This window comes from Triturus cristatus, chromosome 3_2 (assembly GCF_964204655.1).
Source record: "Triturus cristatus chromosome 3_2, aTriCri1.1, whole genome shotgun sequence".
NCBI lineage: Eukaryota > Metazoa > Chordata > Amphibia > Caudata > Salamandridae > Triturus > Triturus cristatus.
The window spans coordinates 832753128-832780381 of NC_140584.1; the positions used below are offsets into that span (position 1 = coordinate 832753128).

Sequence of the window (27254 nt, forward strand, 5' to 3'; positions counted from 1 at the left end):
TCTGCCCGTGCCCCGAAAGGAAGAGCGGCGTAAGGAGCGCCTAGGAGGGTGTGACTGTAGGGCTCCCATAGATTTCACCGTATCTGTGTCTTTCTTCATCTTCTCGAGGGCCTCATCTACCTTTGGACCGCATAAATGTTCTTGATCAAATGGATGGTTTAATATGGAGGCTTGTACCTCAGGTTTAAAGCCTGAAACTCTCAGCCAAGCGTTGCGACGGAGGAGGACACTAGTATGGCCCTGGAGTCTGTGTCTGCTGCGTCTAAGGCACAGCGTATAGAGGTATTAGTTATGGTCTTACCCTCTTGAATTAATTCATTGGCCCTATTTTTGTATTTTTCTGGTAGATGGTGCATGATGGTTTCTAATTCATCATAATGCGCTCTGTCGTATCTGGCCAATAGCGCTTGAGTGTTGGCGATACGCCATATATTGGCTGCCTGTGACGCAGTGCGTTTTCCTGACGCGTCCAGGAGCTTTGACTCCTTGTCAGGCGGTGGTGCTTCGCTTGACGCCTGGGAATTTGATCTCTTCTTTGCAGTGGATACCACTAGGGAATCCAGTGGCGCTGGCCCTTTGATGTAGGCAGGATCTGTGGGGGCAGCTTTATACTTTTTCTCTATGCGTGGGTTTAGGACCCTAGCCCTGACTGGGTCTTTAAAAACCTCTGGCGCATGTTTTATTACCCCTTTGAGCATAGGTAGTATAGCAGTAGACCTATGTGCAGTATCAAAGGTGTCTAGGAGGAAATCTTCCTCTACTGGGTCAGTGTGTAGCTCTACCCCGTGATAATGTGCCGCCCTCTGAAGTAGGTGGTGAAAACCTAATGAGTCTTCTGGTGGAGATGGCCTGGATGGATAAAGGTCATCTTGTGGGACATCTGGAATGTCTGGATTATTATAATCATCTCATGGGTCTGGGGATCCTGTAGGGCTGGGGTCTTGTGGCACATCTGCTGGATCGTAGTATGGGTCCCCCTGATCATCATGGTCTGGAGACGGGGTCGGAGAGCGATGAGGCAGGGTTGGAGAAGGTGGAGGGGGCGGAGGTGGAGAGGGTGGAGGAGGTGGGGAAGGCACTCTGAAAGGGGAGGTAGCACAGTCCTTCCTCTTTGGAGGTGGAGGTGGAGCTGGTTTGTCCAAATGTCTCTTTTTAGAAGACAGTGCCAAATGTCCAGTTTTTGGATCCTTGGTAAGTGTCTTTTGCAAAGGATCCGGTGTAAATAGTTCTTGCAACACTGGTTGTTCGGTCGGCGCCGAAGTTTTCGGGGTCGATGGCTTTTTAGGCTTGTCTGTGCCGTGCTTTTTTGGAACCTCCGATTTTTTGTTCGGTGCCGAGACAAGCTTCGGCGCGGGAGTGTCGGTGCCAAGGGCCTTATGATGTTTGGTCGGCACCGAGAGGCTGGGTTTCGACACCAAGGGCTTTGGTGCGGAGCTCGGTGTCGAGGTAGAGGCCGATCTCTTCTTCGGTTGCGAAGGGTGTTTTTCGGCACTGCTGGCAGGCTGGCTCGAGCCCGAGCCGCCGGAAGACTTATTAGGCTTCTTCACCGGGCCCGAAGGTGGGGTGTTCGAAGCAGTGTCTGTGGTCTTGCCTAGGCCCGGAGGCGAAGGCGTGACCGCAGCCTTTTTGGGTGTCGGCGCGGGTGTGGGAGGGGGTATTTTACTCACAACCCTCTGCGCCAGGGTCATGTCCTCCACATCCGAGTCGTCGGCTTCGGAAGCACTGACTAGGTCCTCTCCGGTGTGCTGCTGTCCCGGAGCTTCGACGCCGTCCCCGAAGATGTCGACTGGAACGGAAGTCGAGGAGTGCGCCATTTTTCGTCTGGCCCTTCGATCTCGAATAGTCTTTTTGGATCTAAAAGACTTGCAGGCGGGACAGTCTCGAGCCTCGTGTTCAGGGGAGAGGCAGAGGTTGCACACCTCATGAAGATCGGTGTGGGGGAATTTGGACCCACATCGAGGGCACTTCTTGAATGGAGTTCTTTCCATCAGCCGGGACCGGAGCCTGGATAGGCCCGGAGGCCGCCGTCGATGACTGGAATCGAAGGTGTGTCGAAGAAGAAGGTGATTGAGGAGATCAGGATCTGAACAATACCGCGGAGAGCGAGGATTCCGCTTCGATCGTCGAACTGGAATGTTCGGAACCGGAGCGCGAAATATTACATCCAAGCCCGATGGCGGAAAATAACAATCGGAGGATGGAGCCGAAGCCCATGCGCAATACCAACCAAGGGAGGAGTCACCAACCTCGTGACTTCCAAAGACTTTCCAAGAGGAAAAACAAACTGCAAACATCCGGGCCAACACCAGATGGCGATCTATGCAAAAGTGTGTAATCTGCAGCTCATATGCCTCGAACATAAAGTTTCGTTCAACTGAGGTTCTAAGTGCCTTTATCACATCTAAGCCACAAAGTCATCTAGATCCCAAGAAGGGGCAAACTCCGGGATAATAACCTAGGATTGAGAAGACTGTTTAGATAGAAAGGTAAAAACCTATTAAAACCGAGAAAAAACAGTGAGCCGTGTCTGTTATACAAATAACTTCCAACTACGGTAAGCAAAATCACATGACGGGAGTGAGGAGAGCAGGCAGGCATATCAGGGGCGAGAGCTCTGCACTGGCACACCATGCACACAATGGTCTGGTATGTGGGGCTACAGCAAAGATATCAAATGGGTATAAAGCGTGGGGGGGAGGGCTGACAGTACAAGTAACTTTATTACTCAATCAGGAACTTTATCGCTCTCCAGTACATCCATGACACCCACACAATTCCTCCTTCGAGTCGTTAATGAACCTGGCAGGAGCTTGCATACTTGCACCCAAACACATACGTTTGTACTCACACACACACACACATACCCAAACACATACGAGTGTGTATACTCACACACGCATACGAGAAATGCAATGTCCAAATTACCATAATAGTTCACAGGAAGTCCAAGATTAAATGAGCCATGTGAGAATGCCTCAGCTTCATTATATGCCAGTGGACAGCCCCTCGTGCATCTGTGACTCCACCACCATGGTCAACTTGGGCACACAGACCTTCATTCCTCTGTAATCCTTCTCATCACAAGCAGAATATGCAGGGCTAGGTTTTCATACTTCGGTGAACTCGTGGACATCTTGTGCAGGAAACCAGGCCCTCCTAAATCCCTTCGTGGTGCTGCTAGGTTCAGCTGGCAGATGTGGACTTCATCTGTGACCCTGTGACCTTGAGCAAGTCCAAAAGGCAAGCTTTCATCTCCTGGAGTTCCTGCAGTAGGTCATGTTGGGAGCCATAATGCACTGTTAGAATCTGTTCAGCTCTGAGAATGGTATCCATGGCTTCTGACACAGCACGCCTGAAAACAGGAACAGATATGGAGGGTGTGAGATGCGAAGGATGTTGAAATCACTCTATGTAACAGAAGGCTTGGAACACTCACACGTCTGGAGCACCAGTGAGACAAACACACTTTCAGGCCCCCACTCAGACCATGAGTTACCACCTGGCATTGATAATCTGTTCTAAGGGCTGTGGGTTCTGTTCCTGGGGTCTTCTGGGGATATCCGCGGTGGGTAGTGTCTTTGGCCACTGACTGAATTTGATATGGGAGACACAGTCTAAGAACTAAACTCTGAATGTGAATTAACATTGCACCACTGTGCGATTCTTAACTTGGTGAAGTGACTTGCTCTAGGAGCCTACTGTTTTTTTTTAAACCCTGGCTTGAGTTGTAAAGTACGAGTTACTTACCTTCGGTAACATTGTATCTGGTAGAGACGTTGTCTGGCCGCAGATTCCTTAACTTAGAATATTCCCAGGCGTCAGACTGGATCCGGAAAAAACTTTGCAGCAGCACCTCTGCGTGCCAGCGCCACACAACCCCGCCCTGACGTCGTCCACGTATGTGACGTCAGCGAGGTCATATAAGTCCCTCCCGGTGCGCTGACATCAGTTTTCTTCAGAGAAACCTTTCCTGCGACACAACGCGGAGCCACCAATAAAAAAAACTGTGAATGTATGGGAACAGTGTGCGATAGATGAAAATTTGTGTATGAACAAAGAGGATGGAGCAAGGCACCACCGTCAATGACAGCATTAGACACTTTCTACATATAGGTGAATAAACTGTGAGAAAGAACCTCGCATGGCACGCGAAGACCCTTCCCAAGTGCAACAAGGGAAGAATATCTCAACAGACAGAAACAGAATTTTATTACCATGCAGAACAACAGACAAAAAGAGACTGTGAGTGCCACGTAGAACTATCCCGTCCGGCAAGAACGGAACATAGAGAGACAACAGTCCACCGGAGGGGTGAAAAGTCTAGCGCCGCTCTATAGGAACGGAGGCCTGAAACAGAGGTGAACAGAGCCGCCAAGAAGACTACCGTAGAGAAGTCCAGAATCCTGAGCCTACAGAGAAGGCGGAAAGACAGCAGGAGAAGAAGAAAATGAAGAGGAATCTTCTGGTGAAGGACAATGAAGAAGGCCTCATTTTACAGAACCTTCGAGAGGGAACCAACGGAATTATTGCGACAAAAACCCCTGAGAGGGAGTCAGTGGTATTATGGCAAGCCTCAAATGGACGCAACAATGTGAGCACCCATGAGCGAAAAATCCAATGCCAACTGTAATCAGGGGGCCAGCGGAGAACCCCACTTGGCAAAGTCCTCGCAGAACGGGGAGGCTGGGTGGGCGTTAAGGAATCTGCGGCTAGACAACGTCTCTACCAGATACATAGTTACCGAAGGTAAGTAACTCGTACATCTGATAGAGACATCTAGCCGCAGATTCCTTAACTTAGAATAGATACCACAGCCATACCCCAAAGGGGGAGATGGGTCTGTGACAGAACAACAGAAAATGCCAAGCATCCGATCCGGCAACAGAGTGACGGATAATAGGGGGAAGCTGTGGCGGAACAGCCATACAGCAACCCAAGCAGCTCGGAAGAGCTGTAATCACGGGATGGCAGATATCCTAAAAATGCCACAATGGCGCTACACCATGCCGGTATAAAAGAATGACAGGTAGAATGGCATGAGCCATCTATCAGACTAAAGAAGAGAGAGGGAGAGAAAGCAGGACTACTCTCCGCTTAATGGCGCACGATGAGGACACCGACCCAAGCTCAAAAAGAACCTGAAGAGATGCAACAGACTAGCCAATAGAAGGAAGGCTGAAGGAGCCTGTGCTAAGAGCCCAAAAGCAAGAGCCGGTATCTGAGCAATGCGTTTGGAACAGCCGGCAGGACAAGAAACACGCCAAGTGCACACCCAATCCTAAAAAGGGGAAATAGGGGAGAATAGTATCAATTCTAAACCCGCTAAAACAGGTAGACCCACTGTGCCCTCACAGTCGGTCACTCCTTACCTCTGCTCCGACGCCGCCTGCTGACTGCCGCCGCCTGCTGCCTGCTGCCGCTGCCTCTCTCCCTCAGGTGGGGAACACCTCCTGCTCTCCGCCGGACGCTAAGCTTCTTGGCGCCTTTTCCCGCCGCCGCTGCCCCTGGTGAGTCGCTCCTCCCGCCGCTGACCCCAGACCCGCCTCCCCTCGCCTCCCATTGGTCGCCCAGCCTCCCGCCTCCCAGCCGACCCTCCCGCCCGGCTACCTACTTATGACGCCCCCTCAGCGACCGCGCAGCGGACGCGCGCAGCGGGAGCACCGATTGAGCGCCGAAGGTGCGCCAAAGGTAAGCCCGTCTGCGCCCGTCCGCGCCTGGACCGCGCCCAGCGCCAGACCCCCTGGCCCCCGCGTCCGCCAGCCCCCCCGCAGGACCTACGATGCCGCCACACTCATCGCACTCAACACCGCCCGAGCCCCCGGGTGCCACCGAGCATCCCCGCGACGCACCCATGGACCCTTCGCCTGCCGATCCTGCAACTTCTCCTGCCTCCGACCCGGCACCGCACCCATCAGGACGAACAACAGCAACCACCTCAAGTGCATCCTGCTCAACACCCGCTCCGTCCACAGACACGCCGTGGAACTCTGGAACCTCCTCGACACAGCATCTCCAGACGTCGCCTTCCTCACGGAAACCTGGATGAACGACTCCTCAGCCCCCGACATCGCCATAGCCATCCCGGACGGCTACAAGATCATCAGGAAGGAGGTATCGCCATCGTACACAAGAGCACCATTCGCATCTCGACTGACTCCATCGAGGTTTTCAACGCTGTCGAATACCTGCACTTCCAGATCCACACCGACCCCAAGACTACCCTCAGAGGCACCCTCATCTACAGACCACGGGGACCACGCGCACAATTCTACGAGGACATCACGGACTTCATCAGCCCTCACGCCCTCCCCTCCGCCGACTACATCCTCCTCGGGGACATCAACTTCCACCTGGAGAACAACAATGACCGCAACACCACCGCCCTGCTGGACAACCTCGCCAACCTCGGACTCCAGCAACTGGTCAACACCCCCACCCACTACGCCGGCCACACGCTCGAACCCTCTTCTCATCCAGCAAACACGTCACCTTCAGCCACTCCACCGGACTTCACTGGACTGACCACAGCTGCGTCCACTTCAGCTTCAGAAAGAACACGGTCCACCATCACCCGAAGCAGGTTCCCCACAGAAACTGGAGCAAGATCACCGCCGACCAGCTCGCCACCTCCCTCAGCCAGAGCCCACCTGTCAGGACTACGGACCCTAACACAGCAGCCCTCGACCTCACGCAGTGGCTGACCTCCTGTGCCGACGACCTCGCCCCACTGAAGAACCCACTCACCAGGCCCAGAAGCAAGAAGGCCCCCTGGTTCACCGATGAACTTAAGGACTCCAAGAAGGCCTGCCGCACCTTCGAGAAGGCCTGGCTCCTCAACAAGACCGCCGACAACATGACCGCACTCAAACTCGCCACTCGCAGACATCACCAGCTCATCCGCACCACCAAGAAGAAATCTCTGAAGGAACGACTAGACAAGAACGCCCATGACAGCAAGGAGCTCTTCAACATCGTCAAGGAGTTCTCCAACCCCAGCACCGGCAACAACGACATCACTCCCTCACAGGACCTCTGCGACTCCCTCGCCTCGTACTTCCATCGCAAGATCGCCGACATCCACAACAGCTTCGGCATTCCACCCCCGCACCCATCGGTCGAACCTACGCACCCCGCCGCCACCCTCCAGACATGGACCGAGGTGAACACCGAAGACACGTCACGCATGATGAACACCATCCACTCCGGATCTCCGACCGACCCGTGCCCCCATCATGTCTTCAACAAGGCCGCCTCTACCATCGCACCCCACCTCCGAGACATCATCAACACCTCCTTCAACACAGCCACCTTCCCGGAGAGCTGGAAGCACGCCGAGCTCAGCGCTCTGCTGAAGAAACCAACAGCGGACCCGACCGACCTCAAGAACTTCCGCCCCATCTCGCTCCTTCCTTTCCCTGCCAAAGTCATCGAGAAGGTCGTCAACCAGCAACTGGCAGCCTTCCTCGAGACGAACGGATCCCTCGACCCATCGCAGTCCGGATTCAGAGCCAACCACAGCACCGAGACCGCCCTCATCGCAGCCACCGACGACATCCGAGCCCTGTTCGACAACGGTGAAACAGCGGCACTCATCCTCCTAGACCTCTCCGCAGCATTTGACACTGTCTGCCACCGCACACTAGTCCAGCGCCTCAACGACACCGGCATCCAAGGGAAGGCTCTGGAATGGATCATCTCATACGTCTCCGGCAGAACACAGAGAGTACGCCTCCCTCCGTTCCGCTCCGAGGCCACCGAAGTCATCTGTGGCGTCCCGCAAGGATCGTCGCTCAGCCCCACTCTCTTCAACATCTACATGAAACCCCTCGCTGCCATCGCACGCCAACACAACCTCAACATCATTTCCTACTCCGATGACACCCAGCTGATTCTCTCCCTCTCCAGAGACCCCGACAACGCCAAAGCCAGCCTACACGAAGGGATGACAGACGTCGCTGAATGGATGAACATCAGCCGCCTGAAATTGAACACGGACAAGACAGAAGTCCTCATCCTGGGACCATCGACCCTCCGCATGGGACGACTCCTGGTGGCCTCCGGCACTAGGCACCGCACCCAAACCAACGGACCACGCACGCAACCTGGGCGTCATCCTGGACTCCTCCCTATCGATGGCCAGACAAGTCAACGCCGTCTCCTCAGCTTGCTTCCACAACCTCCGCATGCTCCGGAAGATCTTCCGATGGATCCCGACCGAGACCAGGAAGACGGTCACCCAGGCTCTCGTCACCAGCAGACTAGACTACGGAAACACCCTCTACGCCGGAAGAACAGCCAAGCTTCAGAAAAGACTTCAGCGTATCCAGAACGCCTCCGCCCGACTCATCCTGGACGTCCCCCGACGCAGCCACATCTCGTGCCACCTGAGAGACCTGCACTGGCTCCCTGTCAACAAGAGGATCACGTTCAGACTCCTCACCCACGCACACAAATCCCTCCACGACCTGGGCCCAGGGTACCTCAACGACCGCCTCACCTTCTACACGCCCACCCGCCAGCTACGTTCCGCGAACCTCGCCCTCGCCGTCGTCCCTCGCATCCAGAGAGCCACCGCCGGAGGAAGATCCTTCTCCTACCTGGCAGCTAAGACTTGGAACTCCCTACCCGTCCACCTGCGGCTGACCCAGGACCACCTGGCCTTCAGGAAACAGCTCAAGACCTGGCTGTTCGAGCAGTAGCAGACCCCCTTCCCCAAGCGCCTTGAGACCCTTCCGGGTGAGTAGTGCGCGATATAAATTCCATGATTGATTGATTGATTGATTGTAGAAACACGCAGCAGGCAAAACGGCCACAGAGAACTTAAAGTGGCCTACACAAAAATCATAAGAGTGCCTGACCGGCAGTATGAATCCAAAGTGAGAAACAACCCACAATATAGACTTGCAGACAGTAGCATATCCGAAGGATGTGGCCATAAACACGAAGGTAATGAATCGTGGAAAGAGCCTCAGAATCCGCGACCAAACACCCTGAAAAGACATGTACAGTGTCGAACACTAAAAAAGGGAGCATTTGTCAAATTGGGAAATCTCCCTAGGAAGTGGAAGCAAGGAGGAACCCATGGGCAGCTTGCAACAACTCAGAAAAGCTCCCACACACATGGATATCGGCTTTACCTCGCAGCCTCGAAAAGAGGTGGCGACGTACGACAAGGAAGTCCAAGGCAAGCGGCACGCATACATAAATGTATAAACATATAAATATGTAGAGACAGAACAAGCCATGAGCATGTCCATACCTGAGCACACCTAGAACAGTAAGGGCAGGTAGGGGCCACTTCTGAAGAGGAGATCCAGCAACCTCCCAAGAAGGTGGAACAGGCAACAGGCAGAATGACCATGGTGTAAGAAGATGGCACCAGGGGAAAACATAGAGCACCATACAACGGGCCACCAAGCGATGCATGGAGCCCACAGGATCTCCAGCCCCAGGTGAGATAAGCAAAGCTATATAATAGCATACAAGTACCCCACATGGAGTATGCATACCCCAAACAATGGGGAACACCTCCTAGGGCAATAAGCCAAGCTAAAAGAGCGCAGTAACTAACTGAACCTGTGAACATGAGTTCCGAGCCGTATGACATTACCGAGCTGAGCCACCGGCTCAATACTACAGTCAGAGGACCAGACACAGCAATCTGTGGAACACGGCCATAGCAGGCCAATGTGCTTTCAAAGCAAAACGCATCCAAGGGATGCCAAAGAAAAGGTAATCACCCTTGACCACAGAAAAAGAAGATGCAAGGCTCACCACCCATGTTAAACACAGAGCGCATCTAAAGGATGCGAAATGAAAAAGTACCACCACGGAAGATAGGCATAAGAAGACCTAAGTGGGAGGACGAAAGCCCGCAAGATGCCAGTGAACCGCCGACCCTGCGTGAGCATCAAACACCAAAACCCCATTAAAGGGTAAGTCAACCAGTCGCTCCCCGGATATTTTCAGGGAAGACACTATCGCGCAACCAAGCGTGACGCCTTAAGGCAACAGAACTCGCCATAGCACGTCCCAAAGAATCCGCAGTATCTAAGGCTGAGCCGATGGTGAATTCGGCAAGGTAGCGGCAATCCCGGAGGAGGCGAAGAAGATCAACCCAAGCACCTTCATATGTGGCTGAAAGCAAAGACTCTGCAGAGTCCCACAGGGCAGAGGTAACCCGCGCCAAAACACACATAGTATTTAGGGATCGTAGGGCCGCACTAGTGGAGGCAAAGATGTTCCTGCCCCATGACTCTAGCCATCTGGACTCCCGAGAGGGAGGAAGCGTTAGAGGGGGCAGGGAGGGGAAATCAGTCTGCAACACAAACCCTCGCACATCAGAGTGTACAAAAAGACAAACAGGATCATGCGGAGTCGGGCGGTGGCGGTGCAAAACTGAACGAGCCACCGGGTCACCTGAAGCAGGCCGGACCCAGGTATTCAAAAGGGTATCTTAAAGGGAAGCCTCAAAGGGCAGAAGCGGCTCCACATTCCCGGTGAAGGACCTCAAGCAAGGGGTCCACAGACAAGGGGGCAGCATACTTAAAATGCGGGTGGCCAATGAGACCACCCTCAAAAAAGCCACACCGGCCTCGGTAGCCCTCCGTGGAGGAGACAACAACTCATCATTGGGGGAGGGTTGTAAACTGACCCTCCCCAGACAGTGAGGGTGCGACCATGTTCCACAGAAGGGAGTCCCTTGGAAGAATGAGGATCCGGACATTGCTCCTGGGGAGGCGACGAGCCTGCCGGATCTGGGAGCTCCCGGGGAAGTTCCACAAATTCCAAGGGTGGTACAGGCAACAGTACGTCCGGTGACGGTGGGTGAGAAGACGGCACCAAACTCCCTCCCGAGGCATCTGGGGAAGAGTCCATAATTCTGTGCCGACACGGCGCCGAAGCGATGCGTGTCAGCGCCAACCCCGCATCATTATACGCCGACTCGGCTGCATCCGGCGTCGACTCGGCGCCGAGACTATGATAAGCTCTCCTTCCGAGGAAGGAGCAGACGCCGGAGCCGGTGAGGCAAGCTGTCGGCACCGGCCCGGCGCCGACTCCACTCTATCCATGCTAGGCTCTGACTCTGGGGAAAGGAGCGGGGGTGGAGCCGAGGAGGCGAGCCTCTGACGCCGGCACGGCGCTGACCCCGGCTCCAGACAGGCGACCTCCTGCCCGGGAGCCCGGGGCATGTCAACAGGCTCCGACTCCGGAGAAAGCAACGGAGGCGGGCCGAGGAGGCGAGACTCCGGCGCCGGTACGGCGTCGACCCAGGCCCCAGACAGGCGACCGCCTGACCGGGAGCCTGGGGTGTGCTCAGAGCAGGGCTATGGGCAAAGGCAACCACCTATGGCGCCGCAGGGAGCCTAGCGGGGCTATGCGGCGCGGCAGAGGCGCCGTGGGTCGTAGAGGGGGACCCCGGTGGGACGAGCCCCAACGACTCCACGTGGACCGAAGGGTGACCCAACCGGGCCGTGCCCTAACGATACCACATCTCCGACGTCCCCGGGAGGTAGAGGCTCAATCGGCGCCTGGGGCAAACCCACCGGTGACGCCCCAGGAACAGGAGAGGGTCCAAGGGAGACCTGCAAAGCTGCGGCATATGCCTCCATTTGGACCAGAGTTGCCCCCACACGCGGAAAGGGCGGATAGGGCGACTGCTGGGAGCGCACGTCCGGAATGTTCCGGGAACTAGAGCTCCTGACAACAGAAGAAGAAGGGGAGGTTGAAGACCTTGGCGACAAGCGCCTCGACTTACCAAGTGGCGAACAAGGCCCCGGACCCCGGAGGGCGAACAACGGCGGGAGCGGAAAGTAGAGGGACCTGCCATTGAAGAAGCCAGGGGGCAAGACGACTCCGACCTGGACAGCCGCACCAAGAGAAGCTTCATAAGGCGCTTGCGCTGAGACTTGGGATTAAGGTGTTGGCACGCCTCACAGTCCGTGGAGTCATGGTGCTAGCCCAGACACCACGTACAAATAAGATGAGGGTCCGTCTCGGACATCTGTCGCGAACAGGAATTACAAGTTTTAAAGCCCGAAGGCATCGCACACTGTTCCCCAACGCGATGAAACAGGCCAGAGGAACCGCTCACTCTAGATCCGCGTTGCACGTGGAAAAGAAGGAAACTGATGTCAGCGCGCCGGGAGGGACTTATATGACCTCGCTGACGTCACGTACGTGGACAACGTCAGAGCGGGGTCGTGTGGAGCCATCCCCCGGCGCGCAGAGGTGCTGCTGCAAAGTTTTTTCCAGATCCAGTCTGACTCCTGGGGATATTCTAAGTTAAGGGATCTGTGGCTAGACGTCTCTATCAGATACAGTTAAAGCACGTAGGTGCGTCTGATGTGAGTGGTATTGGAAGCGACACTATATTACTCACAGTACTTGGGGACGGTGCCTAAGTGCACCGCCTGCCAGTCTCGTAATTCTTAATGCTGAGGGGAAGCTTGTTTGAGCTCGTTGATGCTGGATAGGCCAGGAAAGCTTCACTCTCGCTGCTGGGTGGGCCAGAGGCTCTATTTGTGGATCTACAGGCAGACACCCCCGTTTAGATTTTGAGGGGTTATGGTAGTGGTCACTCAGTGGCTAGGAGGGACACAAAAAGTCAAAATACGTGGCTACTAAAGACATACTTTGAAAACGCTCTGTTATATCGACATGTGGGGGTAATGCAGGTGTAGGGGACCCTGAACATTTCAGGGGCCCCCCCAAAACTTCATGGTGCCACTATTCAGTTCAAGGCCAATGAATATCATTGAGATATGGGAGACTCGGGAATCCTCATCACATTCTGCTGAGGGGTTGATGGTGAGGCCCTATCATTTTTCTTAACGCCACAGTATCAACATAACAGGTGGGGGAAAACCTTGGCGCGTTTCATCAAAAGTTGCCCAATGTCAGACCCTCAGGACTGCAGTTCATGAGACAGAATCAGTGGCAAGTGACACAGAGTTAAGGGCGCCCCAAATTATGCGCTGTCTGCACGTTAAGTGCATATCTTCGATTTGTTGGCTTGAGGTGAGCTGGACTGTAGGTCCACAACGGATGCGTGGCTAAGTACCTATTCACCCCCGGTTTTGTAGGGTGTTATACGGAGGAAAGCAAACAAGGGGTGGAGTAGCCAATATATCTAGAAAAACAAAGAGTCTCTTGAGTGTCACATTTAAGAGACATTTAGGGCTGTGCCAGTCTTATTAATGAATATAAAAACCACTGACCAGAAATTAAACATGGCTTGTCTTCTGCATGCCAGGAGCAAAGAGCAGGTTTCTGGGAAATTTTAAAGAAACTTTGGCCACGCATTTACTAGAAGTTCATCACCTCTCGAGCCTTACTATTTACACTGAAGATCTCAACCCCCTATAAACAGGGTCTCTCCTTCAGCTGCTTTACACTCAGTTTATCTTGTGCACAGACCCAGAAGAGGCCCAGAAAACCACGCAGAAGGTCTGCCAAACAATTTACAGAGGGATCGTTCAGGAGAAATCCATAGCAAATGAAGGATGAAGCCATCAAACATGAGCATAACATGGACTCGAAGAGTCAGACCTTGCATCTAGGGCTCAAAGCCAGGATTACTGAAAGCAGACTCAAATAAAGAACAAGATGTCCCCCTGCGCTTCGACTCGTAGGCCAAAGAAAGCCCAAAAGGTGCAAAAGGCTTCACATTTCAAACCCCTGTGTTTTGCACAGAGGAGAATCGTGAGCTAGGCCCAGTGCCTGCACCCTGAGTGTAACTCGGTGTAATGCCAAAAACTGTCTCCAGAGGCACCCGCCGATAGACTCTGAAAGGTTCCCTGGGTTAACAGTATGGTATTAACCTGGTAAAGGCAAGTTGTTGAGTCCTCAGGGTAGTCTTAGCTAAATTAAATGTAACTAAGTACACCTAAAAACAATGATTTTTTGAAAAAATTGTTCAGGAGTGGAATGGTTTTCTTGTAACATATTCACATGGTTACCCTAGATAAAAGAGGAATTTATAAAGATATGAAAATCCCAGAGCGTGAAAGCAGAGCCACAAGACCTCTGCAGGTTAACTCCTGGCAGGAGCTCCTGGGGAGCTTGGAGCAGAGAGGAGTGGGAGCAGACTGTGCCTGGGTGCAGCTGGGATTGCCCATGTGCTCTGGGGCCTTTGGTGCATTTCATAGGGGCAGCCTCTGGTGCCACGGGGGAAGGAGGGCAGTGCTTCTGGGGACAAACTCTAGTGCTGCTGGGAGCTGATGTACAACTCATGACGCCATTGGGTGCAGCCAGCATCATCCAGTGCTGCCAGAAACAGTGGGGCAACTACTGTGACATAGGTAGCAGAAGGAACAACACCTCATGCTGGCTAGGATAATGGGTGAAGCTCTAGTATTACTGGCTGCAGGGAGACTGGCCCTCGTTGGGTGTAGCCCCATCACTGAAGGACACAAGCGGACGAGCAGTATCACTAGATGGCAACTCTCACCCATTAAAGAAGATCTGCGCCAGCTTGAAGAGTTCATGTCCCAGTTCGATGCTGGATGCCCCGTGTCGTAGCTCCACATTCCTGACACTGTTACGTAGATGCACAGCTGCCGACTGCCAATCACCTGCCAATACAAGGAACAGAATCAGAAATCAGACCTCCATGTTCATTCCTTCCTGTCAGTCACCAGCCACGAAAGGCGTCAGACACTCTGGCTTTCATGCTGACTGCTGCTCAAGAAGCACACAACAGCCCTGCTGTCACTGCACAGGGCCAGCGATTGCTGAAACAGAGGCGAGTAAAACACCCAAACTCTCAGACATGGATATCAACAAATTAGCTACCATTCCAAGGAGGCAGATAGGACACCAGCAGCCTTACCACAGGAGACTGGCAGGCAAAAGCCAACCCATGGGAGACACACAGCCGGGCTCCCTGTCAATGTGAACCTGATGTTAACAACTCAAGACTAGAATTAGCTAATTAGCTTTTTTCTGTCACTACCAACTTCCGGCAAGAAGCCAATGGCAGAAGAGCCAGATTACTCAGGCTCTTAATCTCACTGTAGCCTGGTAGTGGTCTCCCATGACTAGGACGTGAGTAAGAGAACAACCTCATCCGATCACAGCTCTGTGACAGCAACTTCTACCAATATAAGAAGTCAGACACCATCCACATGTTAAAGTTTAAGACAGGACTTATGTTTAATCCATAACCCCGCAGAGCCCCTGATCTCACCGCCCCCCCATACTCTAAACCACTTCACGAAGGTGAGGTGTCTTCCACTATAAAATCTGTGAAGCAAAATTGAGTAATACCGCTTGCAGCGTGCGCCCGCGCCAAATGATCTTCGATCCGTGCCGCCAGCACGTGCTCTGAACACAGGAAGCCATGTGCCCGGGACCGACAGTCCACCAAAACCTGGAGCGCCAGACCTGGGGATGAGAAAGACATGAGTGAGTGGCTCGGACTGGTGAGTGAGGAGACTGAGTGTATCGGTGAGTACCTGAGTATATTTATAAAGTACACTTTAAGAAATTATTCACCAGTGTGCTCAATGACTAATAAACCTTGGTACAAACACAGCTCCATCCTCGTCCCTGTCAGAGTTCTTCTGAACACACATATGATATTGCAATAATGCATCCCCTCAAGGGCACACAAACGTCCCTGCATTCTCAGGAGTCAGTGGAATTAAACTCTTCTTCTGAGGACAGCATAAGGAAGGGGTCAAATAAGGGGGCACACTCACTGCCTGGACAGCAGCACAGAGAAGTCCAAGGAAGGAGAGCCCTGATTCCAATGTCAGCAGTAGAGAGGAGCACACAGTAAGCCTGCAGCACAGAGGGGTTCGATGTGTGACCGTGTGTGTGTGGTGGGGGGGAGGGCCTGCCCGCACAACACTCAGTAGCAGAGAAAGGCCCAAAGGAGTTGTTCACTTCACTCACATCCTGTTGGATAGTAATGATGGTGGTTGGAGAGAGGTGAGCAGCAGATGAAAGCTGTGGAGACACAGAGTGGGGCCGACAACATCTCTTTTAGGTCTGGCTTGATTGAATAACAGAACTGAAAAAAGAGCTTTATGAAGCACTAATAAGGAAGGGGCTTTAGCTGCCTATATGTTGGTTAAATCAAGTACATCTTTTATTGGGCAGAAGGTGACTGCTGCCGCCTTTTGCACTGCACTCCTATATGCTCCTGTGGGGTGTTCCCTCACCTAAAATGGCCGCTACATGTGAAAGGACGTTGGAATGTGCAAGAGGCAACCCCTCCATCATGATGTATTTTCACTAAGTTTCCCCCTCGCCAAGTTCCATGAGCCAGCATCAGTGTGACTGGCTGAAGCGTCATGAATGCTCACTGCAGCAATGAATAGGACAACTGTCCATGTTCTGTTTGTTAGGCTAATCCTACTGGAGTACAGAGCTTCCTGATAAGAGTGCTTCCCTCATTCTAAATGGCCACCGGGCCCATCGTGATGAGGAGGCAAAGTCTGACCCCATCTTTTTTATACCTCTCTGTATCTCTGCCATGCAGAAAAGCTAGTTTATTCTGCCCACCTGCACATTATGGCCAGTAGCAGAGCAACATTCCCTCACTGAAGTTTCTCCTTGCAGTCACACACTGCTATTGGCACAACCTCCTATCTTTCCTGTTTACAGGCCCTCAACCCCATCAGGAGCACACTGAGACAAACTGCTTGTGACAATACCAGTTGTCAGGCAGAATGTAGTTTCTGAACATACTCCAGCCTACAAGTAGACAAAAGCACTGCAAATATTATATAAACGTCCAAAGGGTGGGTTTGCAGCAAAAGTTAGGTAGGTTTCTAGTTGCTTATTAACTTGCACTGGAACATACAATATTTAAGGAGAGAAAGTAGTTGAGAAATATCAACATTTTGCTTCCAAAAAATTGATTCACCATCGCTCCTGTAGTTTACATTGGCACATTCGTGCAATGCAACGCAGCCCGAGTGTGAGTCATGAGCGCAACACAACAGGCCAAATGAAAGAGAGACATATAAACAAATTCCAGCCAGGTCAGAGCACCCGGCTAGGCTGGGAAAGATGAACGCAACTTTCAACTGACCCTCACTGGACAGCCTGATCGACCCAAATGAGACATTCATGTCTGACTTAGACCTTTTTATATGATAAACCTTTTGCAGTACCCAGAATTTCTGTGGGGAAATAGCCTTTACAACAATGGCTTTACCATGCATGAGAGTGGAAGGGAGGGGAGGGGCAGGGGTGTGTATATATATATATATATATATATATATATATATATATATATATATATATATATATATATATATATATATATGTCGCTCCAAGTACACCAAAAATACGAGTCACTCGTTGCGGGCGGGTGCCGAGTGCGGTGGTGTACCGCACACAATATAGGCTCCAAAGATTCCTCCGTTTTCTGGAAGGAAAAGACGGCACTCACGGGGCTTCGTTTCAGCAGATTTTAATAATTTAAACCGAATGCAAACAGACGCGTTTCAGAATAGATCCTTCTTCAGTGTTTGCCTAACGCGCTGTGAGGCGCCATTAAAAAGAGTTACATCGATCAGCCTAAACACAGACAGGGGACTGGCGCATTTCCATTACAGGCGCCATCTTGGAATGGTCAATTGTGCAAGCTCCTTTTTTTAAATAAAGTTGATTGAATACAACATTTTAAGCATTTTACGACCCAATTCATAATCATGCTCGATTCTATTATCATAATCTTGCCATGACCCATCAATTCATTGCATTTTTACCGTAGATCAGTTAATTGCATCAAACAAATTATGTTACATGTTTCCCTCATTTGTCATTATTTAGCCGTGAATCGGCAAAGGCTATCGATGTTCCAGGTTTTCACCAGTCAACATTTCCACGATCAAAGATCACTTTGAATTACACAACAATTAGTTGCCCAGATGAACTGTCAATTCTTCCCCACCATTTAACCCATTTGGGGACTTGGATTGGAGATCTATAATATATCGTGATTCGAGTCTCCGCAACTTCAGAACTCTGTCTCCTCCCCTTACATCAAATGGAATGCAGTCTATGCTAAAGTACTGTAACAGATCCCTGTTACTATTGTGTTTAAGGGCAAAATGGCGTGCCACAGGATAATTAAAATCTTTTTTGGCTATTGCACGCATGTGCTCTAAGATCCTAAGTTTCACACAATGTATCGTACTCCCTACGTATCTTAGCCCGCAGGGGCATTTCAAGCAATAGACCGCATGGGTGGTATTACAGGTACAGGTAATACCACCCATGCGGTCTATTGCTTGAAATGCCCCTGCGGGCTAAGATACGTAGGGAGTACGATACATTGTGTGAAACTTAGGATCTTAGAGCACATGCGTGCAATAGCCAAAAAAGATTTTAATTATCCTGTGGCACGCCATTTTGCCCTTAAACACAATAGTAACAGGGATCTGTTACAGTACTTTAGCATAGACTGCATTCCATTTGATGTAAGGGGAGGAGACAGAGTTCTGAAGTTGCGGAGACTCGAATCACGATATATTATAGATCTCCAATCAAAGTCCCCAAATGGGTTAAATGGTGGGGAAGAATTGACAGTTCATCTGGGCAACTAATTGTTGTGTAATTCAAAGTGATCTTTGATCGTGGAAATGTTGACTGGTGAAAACCTGGAACATCGATAGCCTTTGCCGATTCACGGCTAAATAATGACAAATGAGGGAAACATGTAACATAATTTGTTTGATGCAATTAACTGATCTACGGTAAAAATGCAATGAATTGATGGGTCATGGCAAGATTATGATAATAGAATCGAGCATGATTATGAATTGGGTCGTAAAATGCTTAAAATGTTGTATTCAATCAACTTTATTTAAAAAAAGGAGCTTGCACAATTGACCATTCCAAGATGGCGCCTGTAATGGAAATGCGCCAGTCCCCTGTCTGTGTTTAGGCTGATCGATGTAACTCTTTTTAATGGCGCCTCACAGCGCGTTAGGCAAACACTGAAGAAGGATCTATTCTGAAACGCGTCTGTTTGCATTCGGTTTAAATTATTAAAATCTGCTGAAACGAAGCCCCGTGAGTGCCGTCTTTTCCTTCCAGAAAACGGAGGAATCTTTGGAGCCTATATATATATATATATATATATATATATATATATATATATATATATATATGACTGAACGACCACTCTGTAAAACAGCAATCCAAGGACTCAACGGGGGTTGCAAAGGAGAACCTTTATTCACTGATGGTATCTTTCGGCAACTCCTGCCTTCTTCAGATGCCGCGTACCACTGGTCTGAACCTTTTCCTTCCTGTGCTTTTGTGAGGCACTCCCGGTAGGCGGAGGTCAGCTGTTCCTGCTTAACATCAGGCCGCTGTGATCAAATGACAGACCACAACCCCCAGCATGCAATACGTTGGAAGTCCGTAAGCAGGAATAATAAAGCTGTTAAATGAGCGCCGACATTGCCTGTTGCAGGAAGGGCCGTGTAGTGACAGATACAGTCCAAAATTACCTGTGTTAGGCATTCCCTCAAGTCCTCAACGTCCAATGCCACAATTGCGAAACAAACCGGGCCGCAGAGAAAGCTGCAATGAGCCGTCCCCCCTGTAAAGTTACAGTCTGCCGGCTGGCAGCAGCCTTTGATGTGGCCCGTTCTTGTGGTGGTCCTGCGAGAATCAATCCCTTGATTTCTTTGAAAGTTCGATGCCAGAAAACTCCCAGGACGCTTGGATGGACGGGTCCTTGTAGCGCGCCTCTGACAGACACGACTGAACGACCACTCTGTAAAACAGCAATCCAAGGACTCAACGGGGGTTGCAAAGGAGAGCCTTTATTCACTGATGGTATCTAGGCATGATGCATTTCGGCAACTCCTGCCTTCTTCAGATGCCGCGTACCACTGGTCTGAACCTTTTCCTTCCTGTGCTTTTGTGAGGCACTCCCGGTAGGCGGAGGTCAAGGGGGGCCGAGAAAAAAAGGGGGTTCCAAAACGTGTTTTCTCAATGCATTTTCCATAGAAAACTTTAGACAAGGCCACAGGTCAAACTGCTGATCGGAATTACGCCAAATTTGGCAGGGCGAAAGGGCTTGGTCTAGAAAGCACGCTTTTGTTTAAATGGTGTAAATCCGTTCAGTAGTTGTTGAGAAATATCAAATTTGACAGATTTCGATATTTGGGAATTCTGACATCTGATTGGCTGAGGGGTTACGAGCACGAGCTTGCGGCTGATTGGCTGTGAACGGTTGAAACTAGGAAGTGTTTGCAGCCATTTTGTGATTCAGTCCGTCAGCTCGCATCTGTCCGTCTACAATCTATCGGGTCCATAGTTCTACCTCTGCGAGGCAACACTGAAAATATACAGCAGCTCTGTCTGTGCGAGATACCCCTTTCACGGTCTCTCTCCCCACATTACTGGTTCGCGGCTCGCTCCCCACATCACAGGAAACCAGTACCTCGGTATGTTGTGGTGTATCAAAAACACACCTCAGTGCACAAAAACCCCTATCCGGCTAGCTATAGTATCTTATTCGTTCTCCATACTACAGCAGAGCTATGAATGATTAGATATCCTAGAACAATACGACTCAGGTACTCTCAGAATTCGTGGGAACAAGACACTCTTTTGCTTAGACACTCATACCTGTTCACAATGTGAGTAACCAGAGACTTTGTATAGTTTAAAATGTTTATTTCAACTAACGAGCTCTGTAATGTAGTACAGTGCTAAGGTGAGGAAAGAAATGCATGTAAACAATACAATCAGCATAGTTTCAATTGCATAAAGTACGAATGGGGAAAGTATATTATAATGTCAGTGGATTAAGCCATACAGCGCTAACCACCCTCCCCAAGCTACGAGCTATATTTATTATATCAGTGGACGACCTCTGGCTCATTCGTTCTCCGTACTACAGCGGAGCTAAGAATGATTAGATATCCTAGAACAATGCGACTCAGGTCCTCTCAGAATTCGTGGGAACAAGACACTCTTTGGCTTTGACACTCATACCTGTTCACAATGTGATTAACCAGAGACTTTGTATAGTTTAAAATGTTTATTTTAACTAACGAGCTCTGTAATGTAGTACACGTGCTAAGGTGAGGAAAGAAATGCATGTAAACAATACAATCAGCATAGTTTCAATTGCATAAAGTACGAATGGGGAAAGTATATTATAATGTCAGTGGATTAAGCCATATAGCGCTTACCACCCTCCCCTTACTACGATCTATGTTTATTATATCAGTGGAAGACCTCTGGGCTTGGACAGCGGAACCCCCTACCTCAAGTCTTATATGATAGGATTTACATCTATGGACAAGCACAGCTCTTCCTCGGGAAAGACTGTTCTCCAAGTGTGTGTAATTTGCATCCTGTGCAATATTAAAAGCACTCAAAATTTCAGAAGCGGAGGTCTGTTCCATTTTATGTCTATATGTGCGTGGGACGGGCCAAAGCTGAATAACCTGCAATGTTGTTTTCTGCTCTTAAACACGGCGTACAGACGAGAACTCAGTGCACAGCAGAAATAGTGAAAGGCAGACAGTTCCCATGCGAAGCAGCGAAAACAGAAGTGTTTACGAGAACCAATGCATTTAGAGTCGGCTACAGTGACTGTGATGCAAGGTATGAACTCATGCCATCTTGGCAACGTTCGTTGGCACCTCCTAACCCCCCACAACACCCTCCCCTTTGGGCGGTCCTACGCACACTGACCTAAGTAGAACACAGAGTCCAAAAAGTCAGAGCCCAGAAGAGCAGATATACAATATAGGAAAATGGAGTAGGCGAGTAATGTCAACAGGGTTGAAAACAGAAAAATGTAATAATACCATGGTGAGAGAGAGAGAAAAAAAACCGGAAAAAAAACATGTGGCACTGCCAAATTAATCCATCAGTGTGTAAGAGAAGTAAGTTGCAACAGCTTCCAACAGGAAATCATTATTTTCGTCTGAAAAAGTAGACGCCATCCAATTCAGCAATTCGAAGGAGCAAACGTGCTCATTAATTATCGGTGCTTCCAGCACCATAGCAGGGCAACTTGCGTGGTTCTCGATGTAACTCCGTTGCAGGAAATCATGTGCAGTCGTACATACATCCCACTGAGCTAGCACACCAAGTGCAGCAGCACATGCCATGAAACCAATACCAGAACATTCACGCTCATGATTCACCAAAGGGTTCATCAGGAAAGGAAAATCCTGGTCAGGCGACGCTGTGTTTGTGAGGCATAGGTCCAAAGCCCATTGGAAGGGACAGGACATGCATGAGAACACTGGTTGGATGCAAGTATACCAGGCATAGCGGAAAGACAGATGGTAAGCCACGCTAAGAGTGGCCAGCGGCAAGGTACCATAACAGTCAAGCACGCGGTTGCAAAGTAGCTGTAGTAGGGCTGGGTTGTGAACGAGCACAGGTGGAGCAGCCATTTCTGAGCATGCAGATTAAGAGGAAGAGTCCGGCAGCCAAAGCTAGTAGAAGTGGCAACCCGCCGAAAACACTAGAGAAAATAGAATGAATGAAAGCAGGGATCACACCAAAAATAGTTTGAAAAGACATTACAAGGCCGGATCCCACAAGCTTAAAAAAATGCGCCAGCCCTGTTGTATGCGAAGCACTGAAAATAGAATGAACTCTGAAAATGTTGTGGGAAATCAGAGTTTAAAAGATTATGAACTTCTGTTCTCGTGTTGGCCACCTGCAGGACATAAGTCCCACGGGCAGAAGTGAGAGAAACTTCTTTCTGGGACAATAAGGCTCTTATTCGGCTCAGCTTGTCGAACTCTGCCTTCAAGGTCGAAATGGAAGGCCAAATCGAGGTATCGAAACTCCCCTGTGAGGGAGGAAGCAGCACGTTTTTACAGCAAACTACACATTGTGACACAGTCACAATGTATGGAATACCTTTTAAGATGCAGCAGCATTTTTCATTATTCACGAAAAAATAACTGCCATTACACAACATTGTTTCGTCTGTTGTTGATATTGTACAGGATAATGTATCTGTGTTATATCATGGTCAGAAGCAATTGCGGCTCGTGGTTATACCTTTAGAAACCAGTCCATCGGCTCGCAGCTCTGTGCCAGCGAGCGGTCGGGCCTGCTGCTCTACCTCTGTGAGCCAGCCCGTTAGCTCGTAGTTCTGTCTCTGCTAGCAGGCCCATCGCTCTTCCTCTGCGAGTCAGCCTGTCGGCTCGCAGCTCAGGCCCGCAGCTCTACCTCTGCGAGCCAGCCCGTTAGCTCGAAGCTGTGTCTCTGCTAGCAGGCCCGTCGGCCCGTTGCTCTCCCTCTGAGAGTCAGACCAAAGCGGTCCCTCTGCGAGCCAGTACGCTGCTGTGCCTTTGCGATCCTACGGCCCGTAGCTCTCCAACTGCGAGCCGATATATATATTCACTGAAAAAAACATAGGTTTTACAGGCGTTATAGTTCGAAATTTGCATTTAAAAAACCATTGAAATTCACTGAAAAAAACCCATTGGTTTCAAGGGTGTTATAGTTAGCTGAACATTTCACATGTACTAAACCAGAGAAATTCCACCGTTATTGTTAGTTCAGCTAACTATAACTCACCCCCCCCCCGCAATGCACTGCTCATGACGTCACATATTACATCATTCATGGCATGGTCAGTGACATCACTGATGACATCACTGATGACATCATCCACGTGAAAATCTGATGCACCTCTTCATAGTCTAATATAACCTTTGATACATCCACTGTAAAATACAGACAACCATTTTCGAAATTGTTAACACACCAATACCAGTTACTACATACGCACTCACTGATTGCTAGGTCTAGACACCCATCTACTCATTCATCCATACAATCACTCATACACGCAGTCACTCATAAATACAATTCTATCATATGCACTCATGCACCTATACAATCACAAACCGCTACTCATCCATGCAGTTACTCACACACCCACTTAGTCATGCAAAGAATCTATCACAGTCCCATTTACTCACATATACAATTATATACACACCACCTCACTTATTCATACAGATAGTAACGTATACTTACTCTCTTATATAATCACTGATACAAGTACACACTCATCCATACAGCCACTGTCAGAATCACTCACTCTCACATATAGTTGTTTATATACACCATCACTCACATATACTGCCTTTAACATATGTAGTTACTTGGACATGTACCACTGAGACATCCATACACTCAACAACACACTCATACAGGCACTCACCCACCCATACAGCTGTTTCCATATGCACTCTTGAACCCATACACCCAGTGAATAAACCATTCACACATCTATGCACAGAGTCACACACCTCCCACCCACCCACACACACAGTCTCCCATACAAAAACTCAGGCAAACAAACAATAACCCATTTAGACACTCATGTACCTACTAACTAACCCATGTAGCAATTTACACAACAGACAGACTGATACAGACATTCACACAGTTTAGTCACTAACCCATGCATTCAGTAAGATACTTTTAATCACTCACTTATACAATCAGTCACACACCTGCTAAATCGTCCATCCAGACACTTATACACCCACTTATTCTTCAATACACCTTGGAATATATATAAAACATATTTAAACTTTACAGAAACACACAGTCACTGGATGATGTCATCAGTGATGTCATTTGAGATGTCATCAGTGATGTCATCAGTGATGTCACTGACCATGCCATGAATGATGTAATATGTGACGTCATGAGCAGTACATTGCGGGGGTGCGAGTTATAGTAAGCTGAACTAACTATAACAGTGGAATTTCTCTGGTTTTGTACATGTGAAATGTCCAGCTAACTATAACGCCCCTGAAACCTATGTTTTTTTTCAGTGAATTTCAATGGTTTTTTAAATGCAAATTTCTAACTATAACGTCTGTAAAACCTATGTTTTTTTCAGTGAATATATATATATATAAATATCTCAAAAACAAGGAGTTCATGATACTCCCAAGGTCCGGTGCATTCACGGTGTATGTGTCGGCTATAAAACATCCGCAGACGCGTTTCTGGCTCTTGCCGTCATCAGTGCGGAAAAGCCGTCAATAAAACGACACAGTCATTTAAACGGTTCTGCCATATGTTTGGTGGATCCTTGGCCAATGAAGGGCCAGCAATGGGGCATCACCATTTTCATTATTTATTGCCTAATGCAATGTCTATGGCGCTCCCATCGCTAAAAATGTTAATTGGCAGCCGTAATAACTGTGCCTGTGCATCCCCTCGCCTGCCGCTGGATTAAAAACGAAAACACTGTGAGTGTCCCACATATGGTGATGACGGCAAGAGCCCGAAACGCGTCTGCGGATATTTTATAGCTGACACATACCCCGTGAGTGCACCGGACCTTGGGAGTATCATGAACTCCTTGTTTTTGCTGTTTCATAAGCGGTTTCCACCACCACTTCCTGGTTGCACCCGCCGCGAGTTCGGCTGGCTCCAGGTGGAATACTTTTTTTTGGATTCAATTTGGGCTGCTGAACCGCCACTTATGGACTCTGTTGACCTATTCAGGTTGTGGCTTATACAAAGCTAGAGTGTGGACCACGCTGCCTCCCTCACACAAATACAAATAAAATGGATGGCCAGGCCCCGGGGGATGGGGTCCTCGGGGACATACTTGGACTTTGGAGGGGGGCCACGCGGCCCCCTCTGCATACTTTAAAAAACAAACATGGCTGCCAGACTCCGGGGCGGGGTACCAGGGAAGGGGTGCCACACAGCCCCCCTCCCAAAAAATACAAAAAAAAGAAGAAAAATGGAGCCGGCAAATCGCCAGAGGCCCGCCCCCTCCCTGCACCACTATGCAAACGCGCCCTGTGGCACGTTTTAAGGTGGGGAAATAGTTCCCCTTGAATCCTGTGGGTCCCTGGGGGCCAACTAGCCCACCAGGTACCTCCAATAAGCTACACAGGGATGCATGCCCTTTTTTACACCTCTCTGAAAAGCAGCTCTGTGGCGCTTACTAGAGATACCTGGTGGGCTAGTTTGACCCCAGGGACCCTCAGGATTGAAGGGGAATTAATCCCCCAACTTAAAATGTGCCACAGGGCGCATTGGCACAGTGGTGAAGGCAGGGGCGGGGCCTGATGTGACAAGTGTGCAAACAAGCTCTGTGGTGCGTTTTAAGTTGGGGATTAAGTCCCCTTGAATCCTGAGGGTCCCTGGAGGCCAACTAGCCCACCAGGTACCTCCAGTAAGCACAACAGAGTTGCGCTGCAGAGAGGTGTAAAAAGGGGCGTGGCCTCAGACCACTTCTCTGCAACACAGCTCTGAGGCACTTACTGGAGGTACCTGGTGGGCTAGTTGGCCCCCAGGGACCCTCTGGATTCAAGGGGACTTAATTCCCCAACTTACAACGTGCTAGGGGGCGCGTTTGCACAGTGGTGCCGGGAGGGGGCAGGGCCTGATGTAAGAAGTTAGCAATCCTGCTGTGTGGGACTTAGTGGTGGTAATAAAATGGATATTAGGCCCCCAAGGTTGACGTTGGGGGCTAACTACTCCTCCTGTTACCTCCAGTAAATCCCACACAGTGGGATTGCTAAGAGGTGTTTCAGAGGCCACGCTCACCTTTCTCCACCACTCTGGAAACGCAACTGGTTTTAGTTAGAAATTGGCTTTTAAAAAACCTTTGAAATTAACTGAAAAAACCATAGGTTTCAGGGAAGTTATAGTTAGTTGGACATTTCACTCGTACAAAACCATAGAAATTCAGCCGTTATAGTTAGTTCAGCAAACTATAACTCGCGACCCCCGCAATGCACTGCTGATGACGTCACATATCATTCATGACATGGTCAGTGACATCACTGATGACATCCTAAATGACATCACTGATGATATCATCCACGTTAAAATCTTATACACCTCCTCACACTCTAATATTACCTTTGATACACCCACTGTAAAATACAGACTACCATTTTCAAAACCATCGACACACCAATACCAGTTACTACATACTCGCGCACTGATTTATAAGTCTACACACACACATACACTCATTCACCCATACAATCACTCATACATGCAGTCACTCTTCAATACAACACAATCATATGCACTCATACACCTATACAGACACTCACACACCGCCACTCATCCATGGAGTTACTCACACACCTAGTCAGTCATGCAAAGAATCAATCACACTCCCATTTACTCACCTATACAGTTATACACACACCACCTCACTTATTCATACAGATACTAACGCAAACTTACTCTCTTATATAATCACTGATACAAGTATGCACTCAACCATACAGCCACTC

The 27254-nt window shown here is 49.8% G+C and overlaps 1 protein-coding gene across 2 annotated transcripts in view; it reads right to left on the minus strand.

Annotated features, from left to right (window-relative positions):
* Positions 1–3169: 3169 nt before the first annotated feature.
* SMYD4 (SET and MYND domain containing 4) overlaps positions 3170–27254 on the minus strand; it is a 182851-nt gene continuing 158766 nt past the window's right edge. For both annotated transcript variants that reach the window (XM_085649075.1, XM_085649074.1), the window contains exons 9-11: positions 15271–15387; positions 14453–14576; positions 3170–3352 (exon numbers count right to left, since the gene is read on the minus strand). In XM_085649075.1, the coding sequence (XP_085505201.1) occupies positions 3184–3352; positions 14453–14576; positions 15271–15387 (410 nt within the window). In that variant the 3' untranslated portion in view covers positions 3170–3183. The remainder of the gene's footprint in view (positions 3353–14452; positions 14577–15270; positions 15388–27254) is intronic.